Source organism: Cyprinodon tularosa, unplaced genomic scaffold, assembly GCF_016077235.1.
Source record: "Cyprinodon tularosa strain WSP-4 unplaced genomic scaffold, ASM1607723v1 ctg1123, whole genome shotgun sequence".
Lineage (NCBI taxonomy): Eukaryota > Metazoa > Chordata > Actinopteri > Cyprinodontiformes > Cyprinodontidae > Cyprinodon > Cyprinodon tularosa.
This window is the reverse complement of record NW_024037920.1, coordinates 33,002-52,500: the sequence shown is the minus strand read 5'-3', so window position 1 is coordinate 52,500 and position 19,499 is coordinate 33,002. Positions and strand designations below refer to the sequence as shown.

Here is a 19,499-nt window from a genome sequence, read left to right as displayed (position 1 = left end):
GCCAATTTCAGGGGTTCATAGTGGCTTTGAATATCATCTCCTTCCAGACCGTCTTTATAGAGTGGACCATAACGCCTCAAACTCAATGCTATTTCTGACATTTTGTATTGAAAAAGCTGCCTGGATGAGAGTTAAAAAAGTTCAAATCAATCCACTGGACTTTGTTTCCAAGTTTGAAGACGTTTCTCTTCCCATCCAGGAAGCTTTTTCAATTCAAAATGACAGAAATAGCGTTTAGTTCCAGGTTTTATACTTTTATAAATAACCCAGTCCTTCTTTTCACTGCAGACAAGCCATGATCTGCTTATCTGTTCTCCATTTTTCATTTGGATGAAATAATAGCTGCATGAATCATGACAGCAGACAAGATAGAGGAGAGCAGGAGGCGGGGTTACCAATCTACTCGCTCTGGAGAGCAGAGTTCGCTGCTTTTAGATGTTGTCTCCAAAGTCTCCAGTAGCAGAAAAAAGTCTCTAGATTTGGCGCTAGGAGCTTTTTAGAAATCAAAGTGCTAGAGGGGTCTGAAAAGTGGCTAAATATAGCGACTAAAGCGCTAAGTTGGCAACACTGCTCTTTAGATGGTTTGTTTTCAAATGGTTTGCTGCTGTCTGTTTGGACCTTTCTGAACATGTGCAGCAAATGGACTGATCCAATATGGTGGACACTGAAGGGGGGGCTGAGACACACTTAATATTATCAGCGTTCTGATGGCATTTTAGCCAAAGGATTTTTATCAAAAACATAATTAATGTGCTCAATGGCGTAACAGCACATCAATAGGCCAACAATATCTGGGTGGGCCCCATATGAAGTACAACACGCCCCTATAATTACCCATAATTCCAAGTCATAGTGTAAAACATAAAATACTCCAATACATCCTTCTTTTAGGATCTTTATTGAGGTTTGAAACATATTATATGGGTGTATTTTTTACTAACCGTCTAATGAACTATACACAGTTATTAACATAGTAATTAAAGTCCTGCTGTCTGCTTTGCTGTTGGTGTCGTACATTTGCAAGGAGACGTCCTAGTAGGTGTCAGTGACGGGGCCCCTAAGAGGTCGGGGGCCCCTAAGCAACTGCAGTCTCTGCTTACAGACAGTTAGGCCATTGAATGTGCACAAATAAGGAATAGTTGGATTAATCCTACATGTAAACTTTTATGGGGCCCCCAGGAACTTGGGCCCCTAGGCAACTGCCTGGTATTGCCTAATGGTAAATCCCCTCCTGGTTTCAGGAAGTGATGACATCAGTTCCTGTTCTGCTGGAAGAAGATCCGCTCTGATTGAGAGGCAGGAGCTGAAGGAGACCTTAGAGCGGGGCGGATCTGAAACCCTTCCTGTCCCGTTGAACCAAAAAGAAAAGATCTGGACCAGAGTTTAGGTTCAAACCATCAGAATCTTCAGCTTTAAAGTTTCTGATCCACATTTAAAAAAATCTGTTCAATCTGTAGATTCTTTCCTCTGGTTTGAGAAAACTTAAGTTTCATTCAGCTTTCTTTCTGAGAAAAGCAGAAGCTGGTGTTTCTTCCTGCTCGCTGCAGCAGAGTTTAAACCAGACCTCATTTCTAGCTCCAGGCAGTCTGGGGGCTGCAGACAATAACTCCATCATCATTGAAGGCTTGTTAGTCCAACCTCTGCCTGACAAGATGTTACTTGAAGACGTCGTGTCTTCCTGAGGTTGAAAGGGACGCTCCTGAAGACACATAAAGACACGTCCATCACAGCGAAGCGCTTTGGGTGTCAGATCCAGGACCAGGACTGAAACAGGTCGGCACTCGGAGAAGGCCGCCCGCAGAGGATCATACTTCATGGAGGAGAGGGTGACATGCTTTCAGGCGGGTAATTGCTGTTTGTCTGCGTGTTCTGGTTGTGATTACATGCTCTGTTGTTGCTGCACTAAAACTCTGCTGTGAGAAAAAGTGATTTGGACAAGAAGCGGCTTGTTGGGCGGATGAGTAATACCCTGAGTAAGAGCATACCACGGTCCTGCTGCATGAGTCCCCCTGCAGCTGGAAACCCGTCTGATACAGAGGCGGACCCGGTCCGATCGGCGTCACAGGTCAGCCCATCCGGAACCGCTCAGAACGAGCATGGATCCGGCTTCTAAACCCAATCCAGACCTGTGAGCCAGGACGTGATGCTGAGATGAACCGGACCATAAGAAGAAGAAGAGGTTCTGCTGTGGTTCTGTTCAATGAAACTGGTTCTCCTTTAATAAACGACAGAACCAGTAAACTGTCCCACAATCTGGACGTCCTTAACTTCCTTTTTTTTTTTTTATAATAAGGTTTTAGTTTAAGTTTAGTTTATATCCATGAATTAGAACCTGGAGAAGTTCGAACCCGAGTTAACCAGCAAACCAGGACCAGTAAGCAACAAACCTGAAGCCCAAACCTATGAGGTAATTCCTTATCTGGAGAATAAAGTTTTTCTGTCTGGGAGGCTTAAGATGTGGAAAGTCATGCTGATGAAGAGAAACGATCCCCACCGGGAGTGGATTTACCATTAGGCAATACTAGGCAGCTGCCTGGGGCCCCAAGTTCCTGGGGGCCCCATAAAACTCTGTTTCCATGTATGGTTAACACAACTATTCCTTATTTCTGCACATTAATTATGTTTTTGATAAAAATCCTTTGGCTAAAACGCCATCAGAACGCTGATAATATTCAGTGTGTCTCAGCCCCCCCCTTCAGTGTCCACCATATTGGATCAGTCCATTTGCTGCACATGTTCAGAAAGGTCCAAACAGACAGCAGCAAACCATTTGAAAACAAACAATGCAAAGAGCAGTGTTGCCAACTTAGCGCTTTAGTCGCTATATTTAGCCACTTTTCAGACCCCTCTAGCACTTTGATTTCTAAAAAGCTCCTAGCGCCAAATCTAGAGACTTTTTTCTGCTACTGGAGACTTTGGAGACAACATCTAAAAGCAGCGAACTCTGCTCTCCAGAGCGAGTAGATTGGTAACCCCGCCTCCTGCTCTCCTCTATCTTGTCTGCTGTCATGATTCATGCAGCTATTATTTCATCCAAATGAAAAATGGAGAACAGATAAGCAGATCATGGCTTGTAGAGAGGGACAAAACCTAGAACAGATGATGGATGTCTATTCTATTAACATTTCTCTATCTGGAGAATAAGGCTGTTTATATGATGTCTTCTCCATTCAGAGGGGCCCCTGCCTGTCTTTGCCTAGGGCCCCAGACTTCCTGAATCTGTCCCTGTCCCCTCCATCCCACATCCATCAGGACTGCAGGAATCCAGCAGACAAGAGGATAATGAAGTTAGATGAGCTGGGATTAAAGTTGGGCTAATTTTCCTCGTTCTGCTTCGGTTTGGTCCTGATTGCGTGAAGTCTGCGTGGAGACGATGCGATAAAGCATGACGCAGTCTTTGATTGATGGCTCTACAGTTTTGTGTTTTCAGCAGCACATTCCTGCCTGTAACGCGTTCAGATTCAGCCATCAGCGGCGACGGCGGCGAGACCCCGGAGACGAAGAGACTGCTTAAAGATAACAACACGTCGCCTCCCTCTCCACGCTGAACGCTCCCCTTCCTCCCGCTCACCGAACCAAAACAATGAAGCAAAGAAAACAGCGAGCCAGACGCTTCATCTGTAAACTGTATTTAATCAACACATTCCTGCTGTGAGGCCTCTGCAGGCCCGCCGCCTGCGGAGCAGGACCACATCTGTTTGTGTACAGGGGCGGCGTAGACCGCAGCTCCACCACACAGAACCCTGCAGCATATTTTAACCTCTCAGCGCTGCGCTCTGCTCCTCCACCGCTTCCCAAAATGTCCACGTCTGGAGCAGGGAACGACCAGGGATCTGCCTTTCTCATCCAGTCTGTAGTCACTGGGCTCCTGGGAATGGAAGGCAGGATCACAGCTGCTAATTACTCGCTCAAAGTCGCTGGAATGGCGGCCGGTTCTTAACCTGAGAGGCCTGAAAGTCCAACTCTGCTTCTACAGTCTGCAAACATCGTCTGGATGATGTGTCCGATACATGGTGACCAAATGAACGTCCGTTTGATCCTGATCTACTACCAGCAGCGGTCCATCAGAGCCACACCGCACTGATCACTTGCTTCCTGGCCGGTCTGCTGATGGATACCTCATCCTGCACATCACCTGATCTGATGAGGAATTTAAACCACTGCAGGAAGCTCACTGAGCTCAACCATGGTTCCAAAGGTCGTAGTCGTTCCAAAAAAGTTAAAAAACAATCCACTGGACTTTGTTTCCAAGTCTGAAGACGTTTCTCTTCCCATCCAGGAAGATTTTTCAATTCAAAATGTCAGAAATAGCGTTGAGTTCCAGGTTTTAGGTCATTTAGATCATAAGGATAATCTTTGGAGGACCAGGATGTTCACATTCTGGACAAAGAAGACAGGTGGTTAGAGAGTGGCGTGAAGGAAGCATCTATATTAAGAAAGAAAAACCAACAATTCCCTCTAACGACCCCCCTTTCAGAGACATAGACAGGTATGGGGCATTGCAGGCTAACAAAGAAGCCAAACGACCCCCATTCCAAAGGGGGGGACCCGTTCATCCGTTTCTATTTGCATGTTTTCTAAACTAAAACCAGGCTTTGTTGGGCTGCTGGATAAAACCTGGAACTAAACGCTATTTCTGACATTTTGGATTGAAAAATCTTCCTGGATGGAAGAGAAACGTCTTCAAACTTGGAAACAAAGTTGTTGCTGTTGGTGAAAAACAGCGACAGCGAGTTTAAGTGCTTCTGTTCATGAGCTCATTTTTAGCACTAATGTGACTTTCCTGTTTTTGATCAGCTTCCTTTCTCTGATGACTCAATAAAGGATTTTAACACGTTGCTCACTGCAGAGGACAGATGTTTATCTGAATGTTTTTATGTTCTATCTGAGTAAAGACACTGCAGAGGACAGAAGTCCATCAGGAAACACACTGCCAACTACTGGCAGGCCGCTGCAGGTGCAGCTAATGTTCTTAAATCCAAGATGGTGGACAGACAGAAAAAAGTTTTCAGCAGGTGGGGTTGGATACCTACCCATGGACGGCGTGGAGTGGGTGTGGCTCATAATGGTACCGCCCCTCATGGTGCCTCATATCGACTGGGATGGGCGTCTGGAAGGTGGGGAAGAAGTGGTGGGTACCTGTAAAAACCCAGAAATAAACTCGATTAGAGGAAACGGTCAGAGCTGAGATCAGGTTCTGATTAAAGCCGGCCCAGAAGGAGCCGCTTGCTGTTCCCGTAACTCCAGTTTTATACCGTCTGCGGCTTCGCCCCGACAACCCAAGGCTCGGTAATGACTCCCTCCTCCAACCAGACCAAAGCAGCCAAGTTTTTATGGCTCAAACAAAGCAGCGTTTCCTGCCATCAGCTCTGCAGAGGCTGCAGGGCAGACTGGTTAGATCTCCATTAGTCAGAGCATTGTTCCAGCAGGGAGCAAATAAAACCCACAATCCAGAGGAGGTCTGAGGCGCCCAGAGCCAGCGGCCCTCAGGGGTTAAAGGTCAGAGAACAGAAGATTCTACATCTCAGCAGCTCCTCTCACTGAGCGCCCCCCCCCCCCCTCTCTGAACGCCACGTTCAGCCGGCTCCTCATGAAACGATCAAACTTTGTTTCAAAGACTTCAAGGGGAGCTTCCAGTTTCTGACACCTTCCTGTCTGAGATGAGCCTAGGAGTCCTGATGGAGTCACAGCAGACGAGGTGGAACAGGGCTCCTGGCCTCCTGTCTGAGATGAGCCTAGGAGTCCTGATGGAGTCACAGCAGACGAGTTGGAACAGGACTCCTGGCCTCCTGTCTGAGATGAGCCTAGGAGTCCTGATGGAGTCACAGCAGACGAGGTGGAACAGGACTCCTGGCCTCCTGTTTGAGATGAGCCTAGGAGTCCTGATGGAGTCACAGCAGACGAGGTGGAACAGGACTCCTGGCCTCCTGTCTGAGATGAGCCTAGGAGTCCTGATGGAGTCACAGCAGACGAGGTGGAACAGGACTCCTGGCCTCCTGTTTGAGATGAGCCTAGGAGTCCTGATGGAGTCACAGCAGACGAGGTGGAACCGGACTCCTGGCCTCCTGTTTGAGATGAGCCTAGGAGTCCTGATGGAGTCACAGCAGATGAGGTGGAACCGGACTCCTGGCCTCCTGTTTGAGATGAGCCTAGGAGTCCTGATGGAGTCACAGCAGACGAGGTGGAACCAGACTCCTGGCCTCCTGTTTGAGATGAGCCTAGGAGTCCTGATGGAGTCACAGCAGACGAGGTGGAACCGGACTCCTGGCCTCCTGTCTGAGATGAGCCTAGGAGTCCTGATGGAGTCACAGCAGACGAGGTGGAACCGGACTCCTGGCCTCCTGTTTGAGATGAGCCTAGGAGTCCTGATGGAGTCACAGCAGACGAGGTGGAACAGGACTCCTGGCCTCCTGTCTGAGATGAGCCTAGGAGTCCTGATGGAGTCACAGCAGACGAGTTGGAACAGGACTCCTGGCCTCCTGTCTGAGATGAGCCTAGGAGTCCTGATGGAGTCACAGCAGACGAGGTGGAACAGGACTCCTGGCCTCCTGTTTGAGATGAGCCTAGGAGTCCTGATGGAGTCACAGCAGACGAGGTGGAACAGGACTCCTGGCCTCCTGTCTGAGATGAGCCTAGGAGTCCTGATGGAGTCACAGCAGACGAGGTGGAACAGGACTCCTGGCCTCCTGTTTGAGATGAGCCTAGGAGTCCTGATGGAGTCACAGCAGACGAGGTGGAACCGGACTCCTGGCCTCCTGTTTGAGATGAGCCTAGGAGTCCTGATGGAGTCACAGCAGATGAGGTGGAACCGGACTCCTGGCCTCCTGTTTGAGATGAGCCTAGGAGTCCTGATGGAGTCACAGCAGACGAGGTGGAACCAGACTCCTGGCCTCCTGTTTGAGATGAGCCTAGGAGTCCTGATGGAGTCACAGCAGACGAGGTGGAACCGGACTCCTGGCCTCCTGTCTGAGATGAGCCTAGGAGTCCTGATGGAGTCACAGCAGACGAGGTGGAACCGGACTCCTGGCCTCCTGTTTGAGATGAGCCTAGGAGTCCTGATGGAGTCACAGCAGACGAGGTGGAACAGGACTCCTGGCCTCCTGTCTGAGATGAGCCTAGGAGTCCTGATGGAGTCACAGCAGACGAGGTGGAACCGGACTCCTGGCCTCCTGTTTGAGATGAGCCTAGGAGTCCTGATGGAGTCACAGCAGACGAGGTGGAACAGGACTCCTGGCCTCCTGTCTGAGATGAGCCTAGGAGTCCTGATGGAGTCACAGCAGACGAGGTGGAACCGGACTCCTGGCCTCCTGTTTGAGATGAGCCTAGGAGTCCTGATGGAGTCACAGCAGACGAGGTGGAACAGGACTCCTGGCCTCCTGTCTGAGATGAGCCTAGGAGTCCTGATGGAGTCACAGCAGACGAGGTGGAACAGGACTCCTGGCCTCCTGTCTGAGATGAGCCTAGGAGTCCTGATGGAGTCACAGCAGACGAGGTGGAACAGGACTCCTGGCCTCCTGTTTGAGATGAGCCTAGGAGTCCTGATGGAGTCACAGCAGACGAGGTGGAACAGGACTCCTGGCCTCCTGTCTGAGATGAGCCTAGGAGTCCTGATGGAGTCACAGCAGACGAGGTGGAACAGGACTCCTGGCCTCCTGTCTGAGATGAGCCTAGGAGTCCTGATGGAGTCACAGCAGACGAGGTGGAACAGGACTCCTGGCCTCCTGTCTGAGATGAGCCTAGGAGTCCTGATGGAGTCACAGCAGACGAGGTGGAACAGGACTCCTGGCCTCCTGTCTGAGATGAGCCTAGGAGTCCTGATGGAGTCACAGCAGACGAGGTGGAACAGGACTCCTGGCCTCCTGTTTGAGATGAGCCTAGGAGTCCTGATGGAGTCACAGCAGACGAGGTGGAACCGGACTCCTGGCCTCCTGTTTGAGATGAGCCTAGGAGTCCTGATGGAGTCACAGCAGACGAGGTGGAACCGGACTCCTGGCCTCCTGTTTGAGATGAGCCTAGGAGTCCTGATGGAGTCACAGCAGACGAGGTGGAACAGGACTCCTGGCCTCCTGTCTGAGATGAGCCTAGGAGTCCTGATGGAGTCACAGCAGACGAGGTGGAACAGGACTCCTGGCCTCCTGTCTGAGATGAGCCTAGGAGTCCTGATGGAGTCACAGCAGACGAGGTGGAACAGGACTCCTGGCCTCCTGTTTGAGATGAGCCTAGGAGTCCTGATGGAGTCACAGCAGACGAGGTGGAACCGGACTCCTGGCCTCCTGTTTGAGATGAGCCTAGGAGTCCTGATGGAGTCACAGCAGACGAGGTGGAACAGGACTCCTGGCCTCCTGTCTGAGATGAGCCTAGGAGTCCTGATGGAGTCACAGCAGACGAGGTGGAACAGGACTCCTGGCCTCCTGTCTGAGATGAGCCTAGGAGTCCTGATGGAGTCACAGCAGACGAGGTGGAACCGGACTCCTGGCCTCCTGTTTGAGATGAGCCTAGGAGTCCTGATGGAGTCACAGCAGACGAGGTGGAACAGGACTCCTGGCCTCCTGTCTGAGATGAGCCTAGGAGTCCTGATGGAGTCACAGCAGACGAGGTGGAACAGGACTCCTGGCCTCCTGTTTGAGATGAGCCTAGGAGTCCTGATGGAGTCACAGCAGACGAGGTGGAACAGGACTCCTGGCCTCCTGTCTGAGATGAGCCTAGGAGTCCTGATGGAGTCACAGCAGACGAGGTGGAACAGGACTCCTGGCCTCCTGTCTGAGATGAGCCTAGGAGTCCTGATGGAGTCACAGCAGACGAGGTGGAACAGGACTCCTGGCCTCCTGTCTGAGATGAGCCTAGGAGTCCTGATGGAGTCACAGCAGACGAGGTGGAACAGGACTCCTGGCCTCCTGTCTGAGATGAGCCTAGGAGTCCTGATGGAGTCACAGCAGACGAGGTGGAACAGGACTCCTGGCCTCCTGTTTGAGATGAGCCTAGGAGTCCTGATGGAGTCACAGCAGACGAGTTGGAACAGGACTCCTGGCCTCCTGTCTGAGATGAGCCTAGGAGTCCTGATGGAGTCACAGCAGACGAGGTGGAACAGGACTCCTGGCCTCCTGTTTGAGATGAGCCTAGGAGTCCTGATGGAGTCACAGCAGACGAGGTGGAACAGGACTCCTGGCCTCCTGTCTGAGATGAGCCTAGGAGTCCTGATGGAGTCACAGCAGACGAGGTGGAACAGGACTCCTGGCCTCCTGTTTGAGATGAGCCTAGGAGTCCTGATGGAGTCACAGCAGACGAGGTGGAACAGGACTCCTGGCCTCCTGTCTGAGATGAGCCTAGGAGTCCTGATGGAGTCACAGCAGACGAGGTGGAACAGGACTCCTGGCCTCCTGTCTGAGATGAGCCTAGGAGTCCTGATGGAGTCACAGCAGACGAGGTGGAACAGGACTCCTGGCCTCCTGTCTGAGATGAGCCTAGGAGTCCTGATGGAGTCACAGCAGACGAGGTGGAACAGGACTCCTGGCCTCCTGTCTGAGATGAGCCTAGGAGTCCTGATGGAGTCACAGCAGACGAGGTGGAACAGGACTCCTGGCCTCCTGTTTGAGATGAGCCTAGGAGTCCTGATGGAGTCACAGCAGACGAGGTGGAACCGGACTCCTGGCCTCCTGTTTGAGATGAGCCTAGGAGTCCTGATGGAGTCACAGCAGACGAGGTGGAACAGGACTCCTGGCCTCCTGTCTGAGATGAGCCTAGGAGTCCTGATGGAGTCACAGCAGACGAGGTGGAACAGGACTCCTGGCCTCCTGTCTGAGATGAGCCTAGGAGTCCTGATGGAGTCACAGCAGACGAGGTGGAACCGGACTCCTGGCCTCCTGTTTGAGATGAGCCTAGGAGTCCTGATGGAGTCACAGCAGACGAGGTGGAACAGGACTCCTGGCCTCCTGTCTGAGATGAGCCTAGGAGTCCTGATGGAGTCACAGCAGACGAGGTGGAACAGGACTCCTGGCCTCCTGTTTGAGATGAGCCTAGGAGTCCTGATGGAGTCACAGCAGACGAGGTGGAACAGGACTCCTGGCCTCCTGTCTGAGATGAGCCTAGGAGTCCTGATGGAGTCACAGCAGACGAGGTGGAACAGGACTCCTGGCCTCCTGTCTGAGATGAGCCTAGGAGTCCTGATGGAGTCACAGCAGACGAGGTGGAACAGGACTCCTGGCCTCCTGTCTGAGATGAGCCTAGGAGTCCTGATGGAGTCACAGCAGACGAGGTGGAACAGGACTCCTGGCCTGAGGCCTCAGTCTCTGTCGTCTTTAGCTGCAAACAGGCCGAGTTCCGCCGCTCAGCTCTGAGCCAGCCGTTTGTTCGTCTCTGAGGAGATGTTGCTCCGTCTTGTTGGTGGGATTGTAGCTGAGTGAGGAAGAGGAGAGCCATTCGCTGCAGGCGGATCTAACTGCTGCAGCTCTTTGACTTTAATCTCTGGATCAGGATTAGATCTATTTCATTAATCATCACTTGTTTTTGTTGCCAATCTCCTGTAAGGTTCAGTGAAGGAGCAGCTGTGTCTGTCTGCTGATCTAGGAAGAGAATCAGCAGCTGGAGCAGCTCAGGGTGGGACTACATAGATCTACAAATTACTGCAGGTTCTGACCACATAGATCTAGAAATGACTGCAGTGTCTGACTACATAGATCTACAAATGACTGCAGTGTCTGACTACATAGAACTAGAAAGGACTACAGGTTCTGACCACATAGATCTAGAAAGGACTGCAGGTTCTAACCATATAGATCTAGAAATGACTGCAGTGTTTGACTACATAGATCTAGAAATGACTGCAGTGTCTGACTACATAGATCTAGAAAGGACTACAGGTTCTGACCACATAGATCTAGAAATGACAGCAGGTTCTGACCACATAGATCTAGAAATGACAGCAGGTTCTGACCACATAGATCTAGAAATGTTTGCAAGTTCTGACCACATAGTTCTACAAATGACTGCAGGTTCTGACCACATAGATCTAGAAAGGACTACAGGTTCTGACCACATAGATCTAGAAATGACAGCAGGTTCTGACCACATAGATCTAGAAATGACAGCAGGTTCTGACCACATAGATCTAGAAATGTTTGCAAGTTCTGACCACATAGATCTAGAAATGGTTGCAGGTTCTGACCACATAGTTCTACAAATGACTGCAGGTTCTGACCACATAGATCTAGAAATGGTTGCAGGTTCTGACCACATAGTTCTACAAATGACTGCAGGTTCTGACCACATAGATCTAGAAATGGTTGCAGGTTCTGACCACATAGTTCTACAAATGACTGCAGGTTCTGACCACATAGATCTAGAAATTATTGTAGGGTCTGATCTCAAAGATCTAGAAATAATTGCAGCATCTAACCACATAGATCTAGAAATAATTGCAGTGTCTGACCGCATAGATCTAGTAATCTTTGCAGTTTATGACCACATAGATCTAGAGATAATTGTAGGTTTGGACCACATAGATGTAGAAATGTTTGCAGGGTCTTATTGCATAGATCTAGAAATAATTGCAGGTTCTGACCACATAGATCTAGAAATGTTTGCAAGTTCTGACCACATAGATCTATAAATGTTTGCAGGTTCTGTCCACATAGATCTATAAATGTTAGAGAGGGCCCCCTTCCTCCCTGGTCGGCCAGCAGAAGCTGTTGTCTTCCAGCTGAGGGGGGGGCTGCGATGGTTTTCCCCCAGCGGAGGAGAATGCCCCCCCCTGCAGGATGTGGGGGTGATTAGGGCTCAGAAAGTCCTTCTATCACCCAGACAGCTGCATTGTTCTCTGGGCTGCTTGATTTACGGCCTGCTTGGTGTGAAGAAGCTGGAAGACGCTCCGACCGTCTCCAGCTGTCACAGGTGGGACTGGGGACAGAACGGAGGCTGTCCTCTGGACGCCTGGACACTTTAGAGATTTGGTTTAAAAACTTTTCTAAAGCTTCTTTAATAATAAAACAGAACAGAATCCGTCTGTCGTTCCGTCAGCAGAGCTCAGGCAGAAAGATGGAAAATTCAAACCAAAGTAAAATGTATAAAATCCAGAAACAATCAAATAAAATCATTTTAATCTAAATTAGATTAAAATAAATTATGAGATTTTAGATGAAAGTATAACCAGTCCTAATTTATAACTACATTAAGATGATTTGATCAAACTGCATAAGAAAAATAACTGAAGCTCTTTTAAAGTAAATTAATCCAAAAGGAAAATAATTGATTTAATTAAATTAATCATTTAATTAATCTGAATTATAATCAGAGCAGGGGTGCCGGGACGTTCTGGAGGAACGGCGAATAGCACCTAATGGACCGGGCCAACGACCGCAGGGCCTACAGTTGGCTTTGGTACCAACAGGAAGTCAGTCTGGCCTGTTCCCTTTGGTTTTGGATCAGAACCTCAGACTGGGTCCATCAGAACCGATTCTGTTCCTGATGGTTCCACCTTTTGGCTCGTGTGGTCTGGAGGCCTTGGTTGCCATGGGGACTAGATGACCATTTTCTTCTCTTTGGGACCACATGAGTCCATTCCTGGATAATCAGATTATCAGGATTATCATTAGGCTCCTCAGATTACAGCGGATCGGTTCTGATCCAGTTAATTCTAGTCTTTAAAGATTCTGATTCTGTGAACGCGTCTCCCTAACGCCAACGGGCTTCAGGCTTGTTTCTATCTGGTTTCCGTGGCGCTCTGATGGCCTCTCACCCTCCCACCCAGATGAGCTGTTCTTCTGCGGCGCCGCTCCTGTCCGGACCCGTTTACGGATCAGACCCAGCTGGTTCCTCCTCATCCTCACCCTGTGACCCTCTGCCGGCCTCATCCATCACCTGGAGCCCAGCCTCCCTCCCTAATTGCTCTAAAGACGGCATCAGAGCGACCCAAGGTGGTACCGACTTCCTCCAGCGGATAATTGGTTCCGAGGGAACAGAGAGGTTTGGATTTCTGACGGATATTTCACACAAGATAAAATCACAGAGAGCTAAAGGAAGTTAATGGAGCTTCAGTTATGAATCAACCAACGATCGTTTATTGATGATGTTCAGGAGAAGAAGCAGATTCTGATGCAGGAATCATTCACTAAGAACGTTCACATTAAGAACTGCAAGAAGTAAACCTGGACATGAAATTATGTTTTGTTTTTATCAAATGTTTTTATATATTTAGTTGTTGGCATTCATATAAATATACTGCTGTAACATCTCTGCTGCACTTTATAAATGGAAATGTTCATTTAACTGCTAAGCTGCTCATTCACTGTCGAAAAGCTGTTTACATCATTTGTTTTGTATAAAGTCTGTGTAGAAGATGACAAAGTTTGTCTAAATCAGGCTGCTGTTGGATTTATTATCTTTAATATTGCAAGAAACGGCTACTTGGTGTTAAATACCATCAGGTCGTAACTGATTAATCTTAATCGGTGATTCATGGATGCATTAGAAACTAATAATGAACAGATAATAAACTGAACAGAAAACTTAATGCTGTGAAAATCAGTTAATAATTAAAAATTTTTTTATAATTAAACTGAAATATAAATAGAGAGAAGAAAAACTTAAACTAATTCTGATAATTTGTGATTTGAAGTTTAGCAACTTAAAAGTTTAACGCAAGCGGCTGCATCATCATTCTGTAGTTCAGGTAACTTATTGTGGTTTACAGCACAGAATAATAACTTCATAAAGTAAACAGAGTTTGATTTATAAAGCCAGAAAACGCCGGCGTCCCCAGAGGGAGGGATTGGGTTTGAAGATCAGCGGGTTCCTGACAGGTGACGTTGGAGAACCTGAAGCTCCAGAGACGGGCGCCGGCGGCCAGGACATTACTCAGCAACAACAAACAAGATAAGGAATCATTTGTCTTCACGGCGGCGCTGACAGACAGCACGCTCCATGTGATAAAATTATCCGGACGCTGAGCGATGGGAGTCACCTCAGGGTCGGCCTGCGGTGGGATCTGCTCTATCTGCCAGGGTTGAATGAAGCAGTCAGGAGAAGATCTCCGTCTCTGCAGTTAAAAGCCTTCAGCTGATCCAAAATGCTGCAGCCAGAGTCCTGATGAAAATGAAAAAGAGAGATCATATCTCTCCTATCCTGGCTTCTCTTCATTGGCTTTCTGTTAAATCCAGAATAGAATTTAAAATCCTCCTTCTCACATATAAAGCCTTAAATGGCCAAGCTCCATCTGATATCAGAGATCTGATTGTTCCTTATGTTCCTAACAGAGCACTTCGCTCTCAATCTGCAGGTTTACTAGTGGTTCCTAGAATTTCTAAAAGTAGAATGGGAGGCAGATCTTTTAGTTCTCAGGCTCCTCTCCTTTGGAACCAACTACCAGTTTTAGTCCGTGAGGCAGACACCCTGTCTACTTTTAAGGCTAGGCTTAAAACTTTCCTTTTTGATAAAGCTTCTAGTTAGAGTGGCTCAGGTTATCCTGATCTATCTCTATAGTTCTGCTGCTATAGGCTTAGACTGCTGGAGGACATAGGGACCCCTTTTTCATCATTCTGCTTCATTCTATCTCTATTCTCCCACTCTGCAGAATCTGTTAGTTCAATCTCTAACGTTCTGCTCTCTCTGATGGCCGCTCACACTGAGCCTGGTTCTGCTGGAGGTTTCTTCCTGTTCAAAGGGAGTTTTTCCTCTCCACTGTCGCTACAAGCATGCTTAGTGTGAGGGATTGCTGAAGAGTCAATGAGTCGATGCAATCAGCTGGTTTTCCTTAGATAGAAAACTGTAATCTGACTGGATGATCTGGTTGAACTATCTCTATAAGGTGACCTGAAATGATATGTTGTGAATTGGATCTATAGAAATAAAATGAACTGATTGAGGAGATGAACCTCAGATGTTTCTATTAACTCAGCGATAAATAAGTCAACAAAAAGCGTAAGATGATCGGTTTAATGATCTGTATGAACTAAAACATCAACAAAAGATTAAAAGTAGTAAACAAAATCAGCCTTAATCCCACATTTAATCCTGCAAAACATCATCTGGACCAAGAGTTCTCACTAAATCCATCCATCCAAGTAAGACATTTTGCCAAAGGATGACATTTTGCATTTAAAAGAAGAAATAATTGCATTATCTTATTCCAAGTCATATAATCTAATTATTTTATTTTAAGAGTAAATTAATTGGCAAATCATCTTATTTACCTGCTCAAATTAATAGTAAATACAGTTAATTTAAGAATGGTTTAGCTGTTCCTAGATTATTTTTGTAGTGCGCCTCCATCATCAGGACATTCAGAGGAACAAATGGAGACACTGGCAGATAAAGTTTCCCAGTCAGTGAACATCAGCGCTCAGATTTCATCACTTTGTTCCAGAGAGCTCAGATAAAATCCCTCTCATGTAGGAGAGATTCATCGGCTTCGAAGCTCCAACCCGTCAGAGGCATGGTGGAACAATTACAGCATGGATCTCAGCCAAACTCCAGACTCCACGGCCAAGTCTGGATCCCAAAGGGTGGAAAACCTTCCTAGAGCCGCTCCTTCCAGACATAACTGACCTTTAATAACATGGGAGACGTTATGCTATACCTCTGAAAGAATTCCCCTTTATAGAAAACACAAACTAGTAAATATTTTACTGCTGCATTCCTTTATTCCCCAAAAATCACCTGCTGTTTACAGTCGAGGTTTTATTATTTTGCAGTCACATTTTTCTGTTTTAACCGACTGCTTGAAGCATGTTTGGGTAATAATAGGAGTAATAAGAGTCACCATGTGGCCAAATATGGAGCTTCTACTCCTCTATGCAGCAGGAGAGGGTTTGATTCATCTCCGCTCTATGGCCTCTTCCTGAAGGGAAACTGGATTAGTAAAACGTCCAGCTGGAAAGTATTCATCACCTTGGAAAAAATTAAAAACCTGATCGTTGGTGTTTGGACTCAGCCTGTCGGACAACCTGGTGTAAAGGTGGCTGTTTTTATTACGTTAAAGACTCTTTGTTCAAATTAGAAGAGGCCAGACGACCATGTTCTCCACAGAACGTGATTAAACTACATTATTAGCCGCTTGCTAGCATTAGCCTATGGTGCTATCAGCAGTCCGGTCTACGTCAATCACCCGATCCGTTCCGGAAGCACCATCCGTCCTCCACAAACAGATATACATCTGGGTGTCCTTAAATTATGCAATTATGGTACAAAAACTACTTATTTCCATCCTTAACTCACTAAAAAATGCTAATACACACCTTTAAATAATGTTTGGATTTTGCTGCTTTTTCCATTTTCTCCGTTAAATAGCTTCTCTGACGTCATCATGGGTCACGATCAGAGCAGTAAATCTGATTAAACCATCTTTATCTGCATTTTTGTTGTTTCTTTCTTTAGATTACGCACTATATAGCATAATGTTAACATGAAAGGAAAACATAAAACTTAAAAAGACTAGATTTAAATCCAAAGCTGATAAAGTTAGCTCCTGGAAGTAGCGTTGCATCATTTCCTGTATTGATCAGGAACAGTGAGATAAAACAGAAAGGATTTTAATGCATTTATTTCATCAGCAAATACATTATTAATCTTTAACACATTATAGTTTAGTACGCTTACTATTCCTGGGGAGGGAAAAACATAATTTAGGTCTTTTTAACAAAAAAAATAATTTTTCTTTAGTAATAATGATTTTTTTTTCTCTTACATTTCAATGTGGGGCAAAGTTAAACAGTGAAAAGTTAGGAGAAATAATTATAGTTATTTAGCGTATTTTAAGAGATATATAGGGGGCTTATTTTTTCCATGTCATTCATTAATGTATAAAAATCTTGGTTAAATAAATATTTGGTTTATAGCTAAAAATTTAGTTTGCAAACTAAATATTTAGATTGCAAATTAAATGGTTAAAAAATTACTTGGGGTAAAAAATAAGCCGCTTATTTTTCCTCATTTTTGAATTTTAATTAAGTCAGAAATTTTCAGATTATTTCACTTTGCCAAGTTAAAAAACAGTTTTCAAAGAAGACTGCAAGTCTGGAGCTGCAGAACCAAAGAGGAGCCTGTTTATCTTCTAAATGTCTATTATAACTTAATCTTTAAGAACAAGTGAGGAAGAACCAGTGAGGCCATGAAAGCCGTCCAGAACCTTGGACCATCATGGAGAATTCATGTCCGAAGTTCAGACCTGAACCGCCCCCCCGATGGTCCGTATCTGAGCCTATGGCAGCGGCTCTGCAGCAGCGACAGGAGCCAAACACGCCGGACCCATTACACCAAATCACCGGCGGCCAGAGGTCTGAGAGCATTACACACACCTGCAACAACAATGGTTTCCATCTGACTTCATGTGTTTATGAACCGCAGCACGCCGGGCCTTCTTCACCCAGACTCCACCCACTAAAGTGTTCCTCAAACTCGCCTCCTTAAAGTCCGCCTTAAATGTGGAGGAAATAAAAAGGCTCAGAGGAATCAGATTTCAGCAACATGCTCATAAATCATCAGAACAACGACCCGTTTTTATCCCAGCATCCGGATCAGAACTCTGCTCCAAACAGCCTGAGGGGAGTCCAGTCCCTCCGCCATCTTTCTGGAAAATCCTTCAGAAGACGTGTAACCCTAAAACCGAGGTTCGGTTCTGATTCAGAGCTTAGGTCTGTGCTACAGCAAGCAGACCTCCAGTCCAGTCCCCGATGCCGGTTCCAAATGATCCTTATTATAAACCGGCAGAACCTTTTGGGTTCTGAGGTCTTCATCCAAAATAAAAATCGGAGACCTTGGTTAAAACGTGACGATGATGATGGTGACGATGGTGATGACCAAACGGTTAAAGTCAGAGGTGTTCAACTGAAATACATCCCGGATTTGAACACAGGCCTGAGGTGGTTCTGGATGGGTTCTGGATGTTCTTCCCATCTATGCTTCAGTTCTGTTACGATTCCTCAGATTAAAAAAAACAAACAGCTGCTGGTTCTGAAAACCAGGAGAGACAGAAGCAGAACCTAAAAGTGCCGGGTCCTGTAGAGAGACCAGAACCTTTCTGGATTTTACCTGCAGAGATCTGGACTAGTTTTAGTCTGTGATCCATGTTGTAGGACTGGTTCCAGAATGTTCTCCTTGGAGTCGAACGGTTCCAGGTTGTGGTTCTTGGTGTTGAACCGGTTCCAGATTGTGGTTCTTGGTGTTGAGCCGGTTCCAGGTTGTGGTGTTGGTTTTGAACCGGTTCCAGGTTGTGGTTCTTGGTGTTGGACCGGTTCCAGGTTGTGGTTCTTGGTGTTGAACCGGTTCCAGATTGTGGTTCTTGGTGTTGAACCGGTTCCAGGTTGTGGTTCTTGGTGTTGGGCCGGTTCCAGGTTGTGGTGTTGGTGTTGGGCCGGTTCCAGGTTGTGGTTCTTGGTGTTGGGCCGGTTCCAGGTTGTGGTTCTTGGTGTTGAACCGGTTCCAGATTGTGGTTCTTGGTGTTGAACCGGTTGCAGATTGTGGTTCTTGGTGTTGGGCCGGTTCCAGGTTGTGGTTCTTGGTATTGAACCGGTTCCAGATTGTGGTTCTTGGTGTTGAACCGGTTGCAGATTGTGGTTCTTGGTGTTGGGCCGGTTCCAGGTTGTGGTTCTTGGTGTTGAACTGGATCCAGGTTGTGGTTCTTGGTGTTGGGCCAGTTCCAGGTTGTGGTTCTTGGTGTTGGACCGGTTCCAGGTTGTGGTTCTTGGTGTTGAACCGGTTCCAGGTTGTGGTTCTTGGTGTTGGGCCGGTTCCAGGTTGTGGTTCTTGGTGTTGGGCCGGTTCCAGGTTGTGGTGTTGGTGTTGGGCCGGTTCCAGGTTGTGGTTCTTGGTGTTGGGCCAGTTCCAGGTTGTGGTTCTTGGTGTTGGGCCGGTTCCAGGTTGTGGTTCTTGGTGTTGAACCGGTTCCAGATTGTGGTTCTTGGTGTTGAACCGGTTGCAGATTGTGGTTCTTGGTGTTGGGCCGGTTCCAGGTTGTGGTTCTTGGTGTTGGACCGGTTCCAGGTTGTGGTTCTTGGTGTCGGGCCGGTTCCAGGTTGTGGTTATGGTGTCGGGCCGGTTCCAGGTTGTGGTTCTTGTTGTTGGGCCGGTTCCAGATTGTGGTTCTTGGTGTCGGGCCGGTTCCAGGTTGTGGTTCTTGGTGTCGGGCCGGTTCCAGGTTGTGGTTCTTGGTGTCGGGCCGGTTCCAGGTTGTGGTTCTTGGTGTTGGGCCGGTTTCAGGTTGTGGTTCTTGGTGTTGAACCGGTTCCAGGTTGTGGTTCTTGGTGTTGGGCCTGTTTCAGGTTGTGGTTCTTGGTGTTGGGCCGGTTCCAGGTTGTGGTTCTTGGTGATGGGCCGGTTCCAGGTTGTGGTTCTTGGTGTTGAACCGGTTCCAGGTTGTGGTTCTTGGTGTTGGGCCTGTTTCAGGTTGTGGTTCTTGGTGTTGGGCTGGTTCCAGGTTGTGGTTCTTGGTGATGGGCCGGTTCCAGGTTGTGGTTCTTGGTGTTGGGCCGGTTCCAGGTTGTGGTTCTTGGTGTTGGGCCGGTTCCAGGTCG

The 19,499-nt window shown here is 47.6% G+C and overlaps 1 protein-coding gene across 1 annotated transcript in view; it reads right to left on the bottom strand.

Moving 5' to 3' along the window:
• Positions 1-19,499, bottom strand: part of gli2a (GLI family zinc finger 2a) — a 95,134-nt gene that overhangs the window by 49,373 nt on the left and 26,262 nt on the right. Inside the window, exon 3 of the mRNA XM_038300945.1 lies at positions 5,034-5,139. Coding sequence (XP_038156873.1) covers positions 5,034-5,139 — 106 coding nt within the window. The remainder of the gene's footprint in view (positions 1-5,033; positions 5,140-19,499) is intronic.